Below are 12,536 nucleotides of genomic sequence, written 5' to 3' on the forward strand. Positions count from 1 at the left end.
CCAGAGATGCAAGGGAGAGAAAACTAACTGAAATATTTCCCATAATGCACTTCATGGCCTTGAGGAGAAGTCCAACATTAACTAAATATCTTAAATGAACATTTTAACAAAATGAATATAAATTACATGGTCCACATTACAAGCGTAGTAATTCTACAAAGGTATAATGACAACATATAAAAGGTAAGTTTGACTTAAGCAACATGGCAAGTGAAAACTTTCCTAAGAAAGTCACCAATTGACCTGAGACTGAAAGGGTGAGCAGGAGTTGGCTCAGGATGAAGAAAAGGAATATGGGACGCAGGGCAGGTTTCAATGTAGCCAGAGTGTCTGGGGAACAGAGAATGAGTGGACTATAGTGTAAGATGAGGCTGCAGAGACATCTCAAGATCAAAATATGTTGAGCTTTGTTAGAGAGGATGGGGATTTGTATACGCTCCTAAGAAAAATGGTGCTTCAGATACCTGATTTGAAACAAGTAAAATATATGATCAGATTTTCTTTTTTGAAAAGATCACTCTGGTGGCAATGTGGAGAACATACTGACTGGGGTGAGAGTCGGCATATTGAACCAGTTAGGAGGCTAACAGTACTCTAGTCGTTAACAAAAGCTGAGACTATACTCACGACTGTGTGGATGGGTAGGAGCATTTACTGAGTTCCTATGATGTGCCAACCACTAAGCTAAATACTGAGATGCAATCTCAGCCTAGAAAGACTATTGTAATGAAAACAGATTCATAAGCAGTTCCATCATCCAATAATAAAAAGTTGAAGAAAACTCTTTTACACATAAAGAACTCCAGGAAGCTTCTGTTGTTCCATTCATTCCCTCATCTTTGTGAGGTCATTTTAGGTCATCTTCCAAAAAATAGAAATCTTGTCCCTCATATTGCTATTTTAGTTTCTGTTCTTCATTCTTCACATTAGCGGAATAAAGGAACCCACTTGTGGAGACAAGATCCAAGTGCTGTCCATCTCAGGAGCTCACAGTAGTGAATACTCTTCATGCTGATTCCTTTCTTCTAGACGTCAGGACCTGAATGAACTGCAGCAAGAACACTGACTTTGTCCTGTCAGGGCTGTTGAGTGACCCAGACAAATGACAGTCCCTCTTTGGTCTCTTCCTAGTGCTCTACTTGCTGGGTCTCTTGGGAAACTTGCTACTTCTGCTGACTATTGGTGCTGACATCCGCCCCCACACCCCCATGTACTTCTTCCTCATTTGGCTCTCTGGTTGATCCCTGCTTTACAACCACCACAGCCCCCAAAATGCTGGAGGCTTTTTGGACAAAGAGTGGATCGATCACTTTCTCTGAATGTCTGGCAAAAATATATTTCTTTGTGGTTCTTGTGGATACAGACAACCTGCTTTTGACTGCCATGGCTATTGACTGCTATGCTGCCATCTGCCATCCTCTGCACTATCCACTCCTAATGACTCCTGGCGGATGTGGACTGCTGGTGGGTGGGTCCATGCCCTCTTGCTACCCTATCATTCTATACTCAATAAGAAATTCCCAGGGTTCCCTTTGTGGATCATTGGAAACAAAACTGACTAGTATCCATGAGGATGCAGGTTTGACCCATGGCCTTGCTCAGTGGGTTAAGGATCCAGTCTTGCCCTGAGTAGCGGTATATATCACAGACTCAGCTTGAATCCTTCATTGCTGTGGCTGTGGTGTAGGCTGTAGCTCTAATTCGCCCCCTAGACTGGGAACATCCCCAGGTCCCAGGTATGGCCCTAAAAAGCAAAAAACAAAAAAACAAACAAACAATTTAAAATTCCCTACTTATCCTGTGATTTTGGTCCACTCTTTCAACTTTCTTGCTCTGATGCCCACCTCAATGAGAACCTAATGACTGGTTCTGGCAGGACTTTTAGGAATCAGCCCTCTCCTCTGCACCATAAGTTCTTATGTCCATATTTTACATGCTGTAGCTAAGGCTCCATCAGCACAAGGGGAAAAAGAAAGCCTTGGCCACATGCAGCTCCCACCTCTCCGTGGTCATCCTCTTCTACAGCACGGTCTTTGCCACCTACCTGAAGCCCCCATCCACCTCTCATTCCTCTGGGGAGCTGGTTGCTGCTGTCATGTATACCCTGGTAACTCCCACTCTCAATCCTTTTATTTACAGTCTGAGAAACAAGGATGTGAAGAGTTCACTAAAAAGGGTTTGGGGCATAGAGAGTTCTTTGGATTAGGAATAATAAACAAAGTGCCCATAAACAAGCATTTGGGGGAAAATCTCCACTTTTCACTGAATTTACAGAGTCAGTTAATACCAAGGCTGTCCCAGAGCGTATATGGTATATTGGAAATAACACTAAATAGAAATTAGGAAAACTAGGTTCTAAGTCCCACACAAGCTACAGGCTTATTGTATATATTCCAGAGTTAGGTATATGTGTTATATATTATATTATCATTATTGCAAAATATTATATCAGTTATATGTCAAAGGGAATATATTTTGCATGATAATATAGAAATAGGTGTATTATGTAAATATAACATCCTGAAGGGTGGATTGGATGACCTGTTCTCTGAAGTGCCTTGGAACACTAATATTATTGAAACTTCATCATCTATTTCCCTCATTACCAACATTTTGAACATCACTGCCATTTCTGTCACCGGTTCAATAATGAATATCTTCACCATCAGCTTTATTGTAGTCAATATCATTTTTTTTGTCATCAGAATCACCAGAGTACCATCTTTGATTGTATTCCCATCAATATCACCAGTCGTCTCATCAGGAGTAAGAGTGGAAACTGCTGCCGTGCACTTTTCCCCTCTTAATGCATCACTTTTTCAGAATCTTTTGCCTAATTGTGTGTTTGATATAAATTTAAGTTGTCTGTAAAGACTCTCCATATCCTTGCTGAGATTGAAAGATTGGCAACAATTGGCCTATTTTAAGTTTTTATTCCTGGGGTTTTAATAGAATTAAAAATATTTCCCATATAATTGTTATTCATGAACTTTGTTCTATAACAATAAATTATCCATGTATCACTAAAAAAATTAATTATTCTTTCTGATAAACACTATTAAAGAGTGATTCAGAAAAAGGATTTACTGCATTTTAAACAGGATGAACTCTAAGTCACTACCACTGCTCCACCTTCTCTCTATATATAGTAAGCACTGTATCAAAGCAGAGAATATGTATTGTGTCGCCTTATGATACTCCCTATAGTTCATCTTATGGTACATTGTGCATTGTAGGGTCTGACTAGAAAACAGATGATTAATTCTATCTAGAAAACCAACTCTAGCTGGATAGATTAGGTAGAACCCTAATTTAGTAAGCGTAACTTGGATGAAGGAGCTGGAGGCTGTGTAGAAAGCATTAGAAGGAGGAAGCTGTGCCTCTGGGACTCTGAAGATACACTTGAATAGGGAGCCTGTAAGCTGTGATTGAAGGAAAGGCTGTTCATGTGAAGGGAAAAACTATTTGAGATGTAACAACGAACAAACTGCTACAGAATTGAAATAAGAAGGATGCTAGTAATAGAGCAGCACTTGAGGAAGAGGAGTACCAGGAGAATATGATTTTCTGACCCAGCTGAATGGGGGAAATCTCATTAATACCTCATTAATAACACTGCCATTCAGGTGAGGCAATAAATGGCCAAGCTTTTACAGTAAAATCACACTCTGGAGTAATACATATTCTAGATTCTGCTAAGAAAGCCCAAAACCAAATTCTAACAATGTCTTTTTTTTTTTTTTTTTTACAATAGGCAGGTATTTGTAGTTTAAAATAAAAACAAAATAAAGATCATTATTAACATAAACATTAAGAATAAATTTTTATCAGTAGAGAACCAAATGAATTATAGGATACCCATATCTGAAGGTGTCTATAAAGATTCTATGCATCATTGTTGAGATTGAAAGACTGCCAACAATTGGAATATTTTAAGTTATATTCCTAGGTTTTTTAATAGAATTAAAAATATTTCCCAAATAAGTTTTATTCATGACCTTCGTTCTGAAAAAATAAATTATCCATGTATCACTCAAAAAAATTAACTCTTCTTTCTGATAAAGACTATCAAAAAGTGATGCAGAGAAAGGATTTACTGCATTTTAAACAGAACGCACTCTGTGGAATATTATGAACTCCATAAAAAAGTGGGGTCTCTAAAATAATGACATGAAAAAATGTCCACAGTACAAAAATATATGTGGTGTGACCATTTGATATATATATATTTTAATGTTAAGTATGTTACAAATAAATAAGGGGGAAAAAGAGCTATCTCAGCAGTAAAGATGAGTGTTTTTCAATTTTCAAATCCATATTTTTTTAAGATTTACTTTTTTGGGGGGGGGTTGTTTTAGGGCCCAACCTATGGCATATGGAAGTTCCCAGGCTAGGGGTCAAATCAGAGCTGAAGCTGTTGAGGGATCTGAGCTGCATCTGCATCTGAGCCACAGCAATGAGGGATCTGAGCTGCATCTGCAACCCACACCACAGCTCACAGCAATGCCAGACCCTTAACCCAGTGGGTAAGGGCTGGCATCAAACTCGCATCCTCTTGGATACTACTTGGGTTCCTTATTGCTGAGCCACCACAAGAACTCCAGTATTTGCTTTTTTAAAAATAAGAGGCATAAATTTTACATGAAAGAAAAATACTGAAGGGGGAGGGGGAAAAACAGCAGGGAAAGTTTCCTGTAGATTCCCAGGCTCACAGCAGAACAGAGCACCAAAGTGAAGGGTTGCAAGATTCTGTGAACCTCATTCCTATTGCCGAGTCATTTGAGCTGTTGCCAGCTACTTGGTTGGGCAGGAGGTATTAAGAGGGCACTCCATCTTTAGCCCTCAAAGGCTCCCCTGCTTCACCCATGTCCTCTTTTGCCTCCTGCAAAAGAAAGGAGGCAGTTGAAATAACCCTCCTTTCTCCTCACTGGGATCCGTCTAATACCTCTGTTATGGAGAGTAAGGTTTGATGGAGCCTAGAAGAGGGCAGAGGCAAGAGAAGGCCTTGGGGTCTGCAGATCTTTCTAGAGGTATGCGGCTGAGACTTCCCTTCTCCTCTAATTCTGTTGAAACTCGAAATGAGAGTGGGTTCTGGAGGGTCAGCAAGACCTTGAAAGATTCTCAGGGTTGGGAGATTTAGCTGCTGAGCCCCCAAACACTTGGGGGATAAGCCTGAGCAATTCCTCCCTGGCCCATGAGAACCACCCATCAGCCTAATTTATAAAACCAGCCATAGCTTCCCTTGTGAGCACCAAGGTAGTATCTCCAAATGCCTGCTAAACACAGTTCCATTATCAGCTCAAAATCAGCATGTTCAACCACAAAATCTTTTCTCTCTCCCCAACCACACTGTGCTCCACTAGAGTGGTTTTAAAACTATGCCTGATATACAAGCTTATTATATCACAGTCATCTATATTTTGACAACATCTTTCATTCCCAATCCCCCAATCAAGTAAAAGTTTATCAAGAGTTCCTAGAAAATTTTTTTATATATTTCTTCCTCACTAAACCATGCCTATCTTAGCACAATATCCAGGTATGCAGCCTCCTAGTTTCCAGTGTTTCCTCAACCTTATCAAAACAACCTCTCTTAACTATTTTCATGACTAGGTCTTTCAAGTGTTTATGGTAGAAATATGACAAATGATAAATAAAGTCAAAGGGAGTGTAGGTGCTGTAAGACAAGTGAGAGACCAAATACTAACTGGCCTTGTGATGGGATGGGAGGAAGTTTTGGAGAGCAAGGTCACAGAAAGCCTCCCAAAGAAGGTAGCAGGTAGGCTAGGTTTTAAAGGAGAGGAAACAATTTGTCAGGCAAAGGACAGGGGACTAAAGAGGGGATTCCAGGCAGGAGAGGCATATGTGCCATGCAATTCAGCATAGTACTTTTGAAGATTTGAAAATGAATCTGTGTACCTGTAGACAGGATGCTGTCTAGAGAGATGTGGGTTTTATATTGAAGACCATGAGAAGACATCAGTTTTGAGGAGCAAACAGGAATGCTATCGGAAAAATATATGTACATGTATTTAGGTATGTACATGTAGATTTAGGTAAGTACATAAATATATACTTCAACTCTTAACAGTGTTATTTCTAGTTGTCAAATTGATAAAGGAACTTCAAAACAGTCAGAAAATAATTAACAAAATGGCAACAGTAAGTCTTTACCTATTCATAATTCCTGTAAATATAAATGGATTAAATTATTTAATCAAAAGATATAGAACATCTAAATGGATTTTTAAAAACTGAGATCCAAGTATATGCTCCATATAAGAGACTCACTTTAAGAAACACATAGATGAAAAGTGAAGGGGTGGAACAGGTATTCCATGCAAACCTCTGTGAAGACAAAATTGCTGGTTATCTGTCTACATAAAGATAAAGTAGCAGAGCATCAGAACGTGAAGGACTCCAAGATGCTGTAACCTCAGTCCTATTGTTGAGTCATTTGAGCTGTTGCCAGCTACTTGGTTGGGCAGGAGGTGTTAAGAGGGCACTCCATCTTTAGCCCTCAAAGGCTCCCCTGCTTCACCCATGTCCTCTTTTGCCCCCTGCAAAGAAAGGAGGCAGTTGAAATGACTCCCTCCTTTCTCCTCATTGGGATCCGTCTAATGCCTCTGGCTGATTCCCTAGCAGCATTTAAATATGAACTCTAAAAAACTGTAGTTCTAAATAGCAAGTATAAAACTTATCTCTAATAAACAAGAAGAGTTAACACAATTTATTGGGGACAGTGAAAAATGAAAATGCAGCATCCTTTTTTGAAAATTATTAAAAGTTTCAAGATGTTGAAAACAAAGCATTAAATCAATCATGGGGACCTGTTAACACAGATCCCTGAGTGACTGCATAGAACACATGCCCATGAAGCATGCTTTGTAATAAAAGAACATTTTAAAGACAATGTCATTTTTACTTGAGGAAGAAAATAATTTGTGAGTAAGACCTCAAAGAAACAAACAGGAAACAGGAAAATCTCTGATCCTGATGTCATCAAAATGAAGGATCTCTAGATAGTTGAGGAATCTGTAGATGAGATGATTGGTATTGCAAGAATACTGCTATTACCTCTAGAACCAGAAATCCCAATTTGAACCCTATTTTCACACTTTGTTGAAAAACAGGGAAATTTAATGATGACTAGAGTTAATAATAGGATATTGTATACCCAATTTATTGTATTGTACACTTTGAATATACACAACTATTTTCTTCAATTCTTCCTCAACAGAATTAGGAGGGAAGAGCAAAATATACTTAAATTTTCTGAGCCTCACTTTTCTTTCTTGAAGTAAAGAAGGAATGATTTTAATACTTCCTACACTGGGTGTTTGAAAGAAACAATAAACTAACACATGTAAAGAACCCAGAACAATAATTTACAAAGTCAGCACACAATAATTATTTATATTATATTCATAGCACATTCCATAGCTAGAAATTATTGATGGGATGAATAGATAATGAACTTTTGCAAAGCCCAAAAAATGAACCTCTGTAGAAAGATGAAAGAAGTACATGGCATTTATAACTAATTAGAAGGCTTGAAGAAATGTCAGATAGCATATATACAGTCCTTGGAATCAAGCATATAAAATATTTTATATAAAAGATATAGCAAGAAGTGAAGAGACACATTGGAGAGACCAGCCTCATTCTCATGGAGAGAAATGTGAACTTTAGGATCCCAAACTTAGAAAATAATTTAGTGTTATTACCAACAATGAAGAGTCAGATTTGCAAGAAACAAAAGCAATACTACTTCTCCCTATTCCTCTTCTTTTGTTTTCCATAGGACCACATTAATAAATGAGTAAAAATAGTAAACATCTTTCTCTATGGATCAATGGTATATGATTGGCCCTCATTCCTTAACTGTCATTGCACAATTTTTTCCACTTTACACACAGAGTTTTTATGGGGAAGTCCCCAAGAGGAGAAAGTGTATCCTTCAACCCTTGTCACAGAAAATGAAAGGTAATTTAAGAGAACATGAGGCTACTGAGACTTGTACTGTCCATGGTTCTGAAACAAAGAAAGAAGCATATTAGGGAAAAAAATGTGAAAGTGTGGGGAAAATAAAGGAGCTCAAGATGAAAGTTCCCTAAGGAAAATTCTCTTATATTGTAGATGTAGGAATGGATCCTCTTTGTTCTTACAATAATCCTCTCAAATGCAGGAGACACGATCTCTCAGGGTTTGTATGTCTAGAGATCTGTGGCTCATAAAAGACAGGCAGAATTTCAGAAAGAAATGGCTGGGGAAGATGATGAGCTTATGCTGCAACCCCAATACAAGCTATCACTTCAAATGGTTTTATACTATTTACTTTTAAAATATATTTTTACTATTTAATTTTCATGAGTATAAACCTGAAACGATTCCATAGCTGTGAAGTTGAGTACTGAATCAGGTAGGAAAATGAATCAGGAAACAAGCTTGTAAGTTACTCATATTCTCTGTCATCTTGCTAGTATTAAAGTTAAATGCCCAGAATGTAGAGCTGGTTCTCCATCTTAGGATAGAATCCTCATTGTGTTGTGGATTATGAAATCTCTGTACTGCCTACATTTTTATTGCCATTTCTCTAGATAGTCTGCAAAGTAAATATGTAATCTTTAAATATCCATACTGTGGTAAATAAATCATTTAGTATAGGAAATTTGACTACAATTTTCTTTAAATTCTAAGAAAGAATTTTCCCCAAGTGAATTTTTCATATAATATTGATTTGTGGGTCAGAAAACAAAACAAAACAAAATGTATCTTAAGTATTTATATCTTAAACAGGAGTAATAATTTTAACAATATAAAAAAATATACGTGGCTATCAAACAAAGCTACTCTGAGTTCCTTGAAGACAGCATTTTATACAGGTGGAAAAAATTTAAATAGTTTCTCAAATATTTCTCTATGTATATAGTCTAGAGAGCCCTAGAAATGTTCCCTAGTTCACATTTTTATTTTTTATTTATTTTTATTTTTTTGTATTTTGTCTTTTTAGGGACGCACCTGTGGCGGGATATGGAGGTTCCCAAGCTAGGGGTCAAATCAGAGCTGTTGCTGCCAGCCTGTGCCAGAGCAACAGAAACGACAGATCCGAGACATGTCTGTGACCTATACCACAGTTCACCACAACACCTGATCCTTAACACACTGAGTGAGGCCAGGGATCGAACCCACAACCTCATGTTTCCTAGTCAGATTTGTTTCCACTGCACCATGATGGGGACTTCTTTTTTTCTTTTTTATTCACATCAAATCTTTTTCTTCTCCTTTCATGGATTTCCCAAATTTTGAATGATTCCCTTTTCATATGAAGCACACCAATGTTTGCATATACTTTCAGATCTCCAAATAGCCCTAATTTCTCTCTCTGTGTATGTTCTTAGGTAAAAACATTTTCAGATAGTTTCTTATTAGGTCAGGAGATAGTGGTGTACTGGAGTAGTTTAAAATTTACCCTCTGTTAACAGCTGACTTAGAACCTTAAAGGACAAGTGGTATCAGAATGTAGAAATTCATAAATAAAATGGTAGGATGAAAATATGCACTGAATCCCTGGGAGAAAGAAAAATACTATGATAAATCTAATGAAGAAAAACAGGTAGGTGAGTAACAGTTCATAACCAACACATAACCTTACCATTGTGTAAACTAAAGGCCCACATATTGTAAAACCGCCGTGCTGGGACTATTAAAACAATAGGCTTGCCCTCAAAATATTGTTGTCCAGGAGGGAAAATCCTCAGCTGGAGGACTCTAATGTCCAGTAGAGATGGTATTCCATATACTCTTCTGTCTTTGCTTTTAAGTGATGCCCAATCAAACATCAGTCACTGAATTTCTTCTCCTCGGAGTGACAGACATCCAAGAACTGCAGCCTTTGCTCTTCGTGCTTTTCCTCACAATTTACCTGGTCATCGTGGCTGGGAATGAAGCCATCCTGATGGTTGTCATCTCTGAGCCAAGACTCCATTCTCCTATGTATTTCTTCCTGGGAAACCTGTCCTGTCTAGATATCTGCTACTCCACAGTGACGCTGCCAAAGATGCTGGGGAACTTCCTCTCCTCACACAAAGAAATTTCTTTCTGGGGATGCATAAGCCAGCTTCACTTCTTCCACTTCCTCGGCAGCACAGCGGCCCTGTTGTTGGCCGTGATGGCTTTTGACCGCTTCGTGGCTATCTGCAAACCACTTCGTTACACTCTTATCATGAATCCTCGGGTCTGTGCTCAAATGGCTGTCACTGTCTGGATCACTGGTTTTCTCTATGCCCTTCTGCACTCCGTAATGACCTCTCACTTAAACTTCTGTGGTTCCAACCATATCCATCACTTCTTCTGTGATATTAAGCCATTACTGAAGCTGGCCTGTGGGAACATTGAGCTTAACCAGTGGCTGCTCAACACTGTCACAGGGACCATTGCCATGGGTCCATTCTTTCTAACACTTCTCTCCTATGGCTACATTATCACCCATCTTTCCTTCAAGACCCATTCCTGCAGCATGCTTCATAAAGCACTGTCCACTTGTGCCTCCCACTTCATGGTAGTTGTTCTTTTCTTTGCTCCCGTTGTTTTCACGTATATTCGTCCTACCTCAGGTAGCTCCATGGACCAGGACAGGATCATTGCCATTATGTACAGTGTGGTCACTCCTGTACTAAATCCACTCATCTATACTTTGAGGAACAAGCAAGTAAAAGGAGCCTTAAGGAGGGTGATCAGAAGGAGGCTCTGACTTGAAGGAGTCTAGAGAAGTCTTCTGAGGCATAAAAAAAGGCAATGAGAAAGTTGATATGTGAAATTATACTGCTTCTCAAATCATTTGCCATGTATATAACAGAGGGTACTGGATAAAAAAATAAATGGGTAAGTCTAGTCAAGTTGTATTAAATAATGCGTTCTTAGGTAGTAGAAAGGGAAGTTGAACAAATGAAACACCAGCCATGGAACTCTAATACTGAATTTGTTTGTGAGGTATCAGGTGAATAAACTGATTTGTTATATATTCTGATTTGTTCATCTCTAAATTTACATATATATATATGCCTATGTTTCCCATGAAGTGTATGATGGATAGTTTTTAAATCTGTTTATTTGTATGATCCTTCCAAGTTGGTAATTTTAGTAATATTTTTAAGAATTTTATTTTAGGACCATAATTACTCAATTAAAAAAATTAACATTGACCTATATCTTTAATGGGAATTTTAAGACATACCTCATGATTTCATGTGATCCAAGTGGGGAGGAAAAAAAGTAATTAAGGAAAATGACCCTGTAATCATAAATTAACAGAAATAATATAACCAGTGGTTCATCTAAAGAGTTCTGGAACCATCATTTTCAGAGATGTTTTAGAAGTCAAATGGTTCAACTGTCAAGGATTATTGTGAAATGTTATTAAAAGTGAAGGCAGGATTAACTAATATCTCAAGAATATCTTCTATACTATTTGTGGGGGGTTTTTTCCCCTCAACTTCTGGTCATGGAAAGAGTTGACTTACAGAATTTTTTCTACTTTTTTGTTTGGTTTTCCTCTTCTAAATTTACTTCAACAATCTAAATTATTAGTTTTATTTTTCAGTTCTGTGGAAAGGAAAAAAAAATAGGTAAATGACTTGCTAAAGGTTATTATTCATAGAGGGAAGAAAAAAGAACCAAGATGTTTGGAGTCTTGAATTCTAATTTATGAATATTCCCATGTGATATGAATTGTATACAAAAAACCTGATAAACCAGGTAAGAAAAATGGAATGAAGTAAGAGAGCAAATGAAGAAAAAAATCACACAAGTAATGTCAAATAAATTACCTCTATCTTCTCTGATAACTAAATAAAAGAATATTTTTAAAACTTCAATAATGAAGGTATTTTGGGTACAATAGATGCCCTTTCTGTCTTCCATATTGGACAGCTGTGGATGCTGTTTTGGATTCCATGCTAATTCCTAGAGTTAAATTTCTACATAGACCAACTTGCGATGTCCTAGGTTGTTTAGAGAAAAAACAGAATAAACACAGGCGATGTCCTAGGTTGTTTAGAGAAGAAACAGAATAAAAGCAAAGTTACATGTATCAGCTAGCACATACCAGCAGAGTAACACTGGACCTTGATTTTGAGAATGTGTAGGAGACTGGAACATAAAATTGGATTTTATGTTAGAATCCCTTACCATGGGGACATTGTACTCTTAGGAAATACCCAAGGGATGTGGCTCTTAGAAGCTTAGACAAGGCAGTGGTCCATGATGATGAGTGTGGAAATGCCTGAGTTGCCCTGGCAGATGATAGGAGAAGGATAAAAGAGATTCAGGAAAGTGGAGTGGACATATCCTGTGAGGTGAGAAAATACACCAGAATCTCATGTTCCATGAGAGAGCATAGAGGAGATATAACATTCACCAAGATAATCAGGAATGTTCTGATAGAGGAGTATCAGAATTACCAAGTTCAGTGGTGACTCTCCTCTGTAGACTGGGGCTGATGATTGGAGAGATAACTACAGAGCTGGATCAATAAA

The 12,536-nt window shown here is 37.9% G+C and overlaps 1 protein-coding gene and 1 pseudogene across 1 annotated transcript; both read left to right on the forward strand.

Annotated features, from left to right (window-relative positions):
- The first annotated feature begins 1,043 nt into the window (after positions 1–1,043).
- On the forward strand, positions 1,044–2,206 carry LOC146401434 (olfactory receptor 1G1-like; annotated as a pseudogene).
- Positions 2,207–9,805: 7,599 nt separating this feature from the next.
- Positions 9,806–10,753, forward strand: LOC146401435 (olfactory receptor 12D1-like). Its single transcript, XM_084966874.1, has one exon. The coding sequence runs from the start codon at positions 9,827–9,829 to the stop codon at positions 10,751–10,753; it is 927 nt and encodes a 308-aa protein (XP_084823000.1). The 5' UTR covers positions 9,806–9,826.
- The last annotated feature ends 1,783 nt before the right edge of the window (positions 10,754–12,536 follow it).

The sequence above is a fragment of the Sus scrofa genome, chromosome 7 (assembly GCF_054392235.1).
Source record: "Sus scrofa isolate SSC_HxYL_T2T_F1_AM1 chromosome 7, Sscrofa_HxYL_maternal_Yorkshire_Landrace_v2.0, whole genome shotgun sequence".
NCBI lineage: Eukaryota > Metazoa > Chordata > Mammalia > Artiodactyla > Suidae > Sus > Sus scrofa.

Excerpts from the sequence above, each read along its gene's own strand:
- LOC146401435 (XM_084966874.1), top strand. The coding sequence starts at position 9,827 with ATGCCCAATCAAACATCAGTCACTGAATTTCTTCTCCTCGGAGTGACA.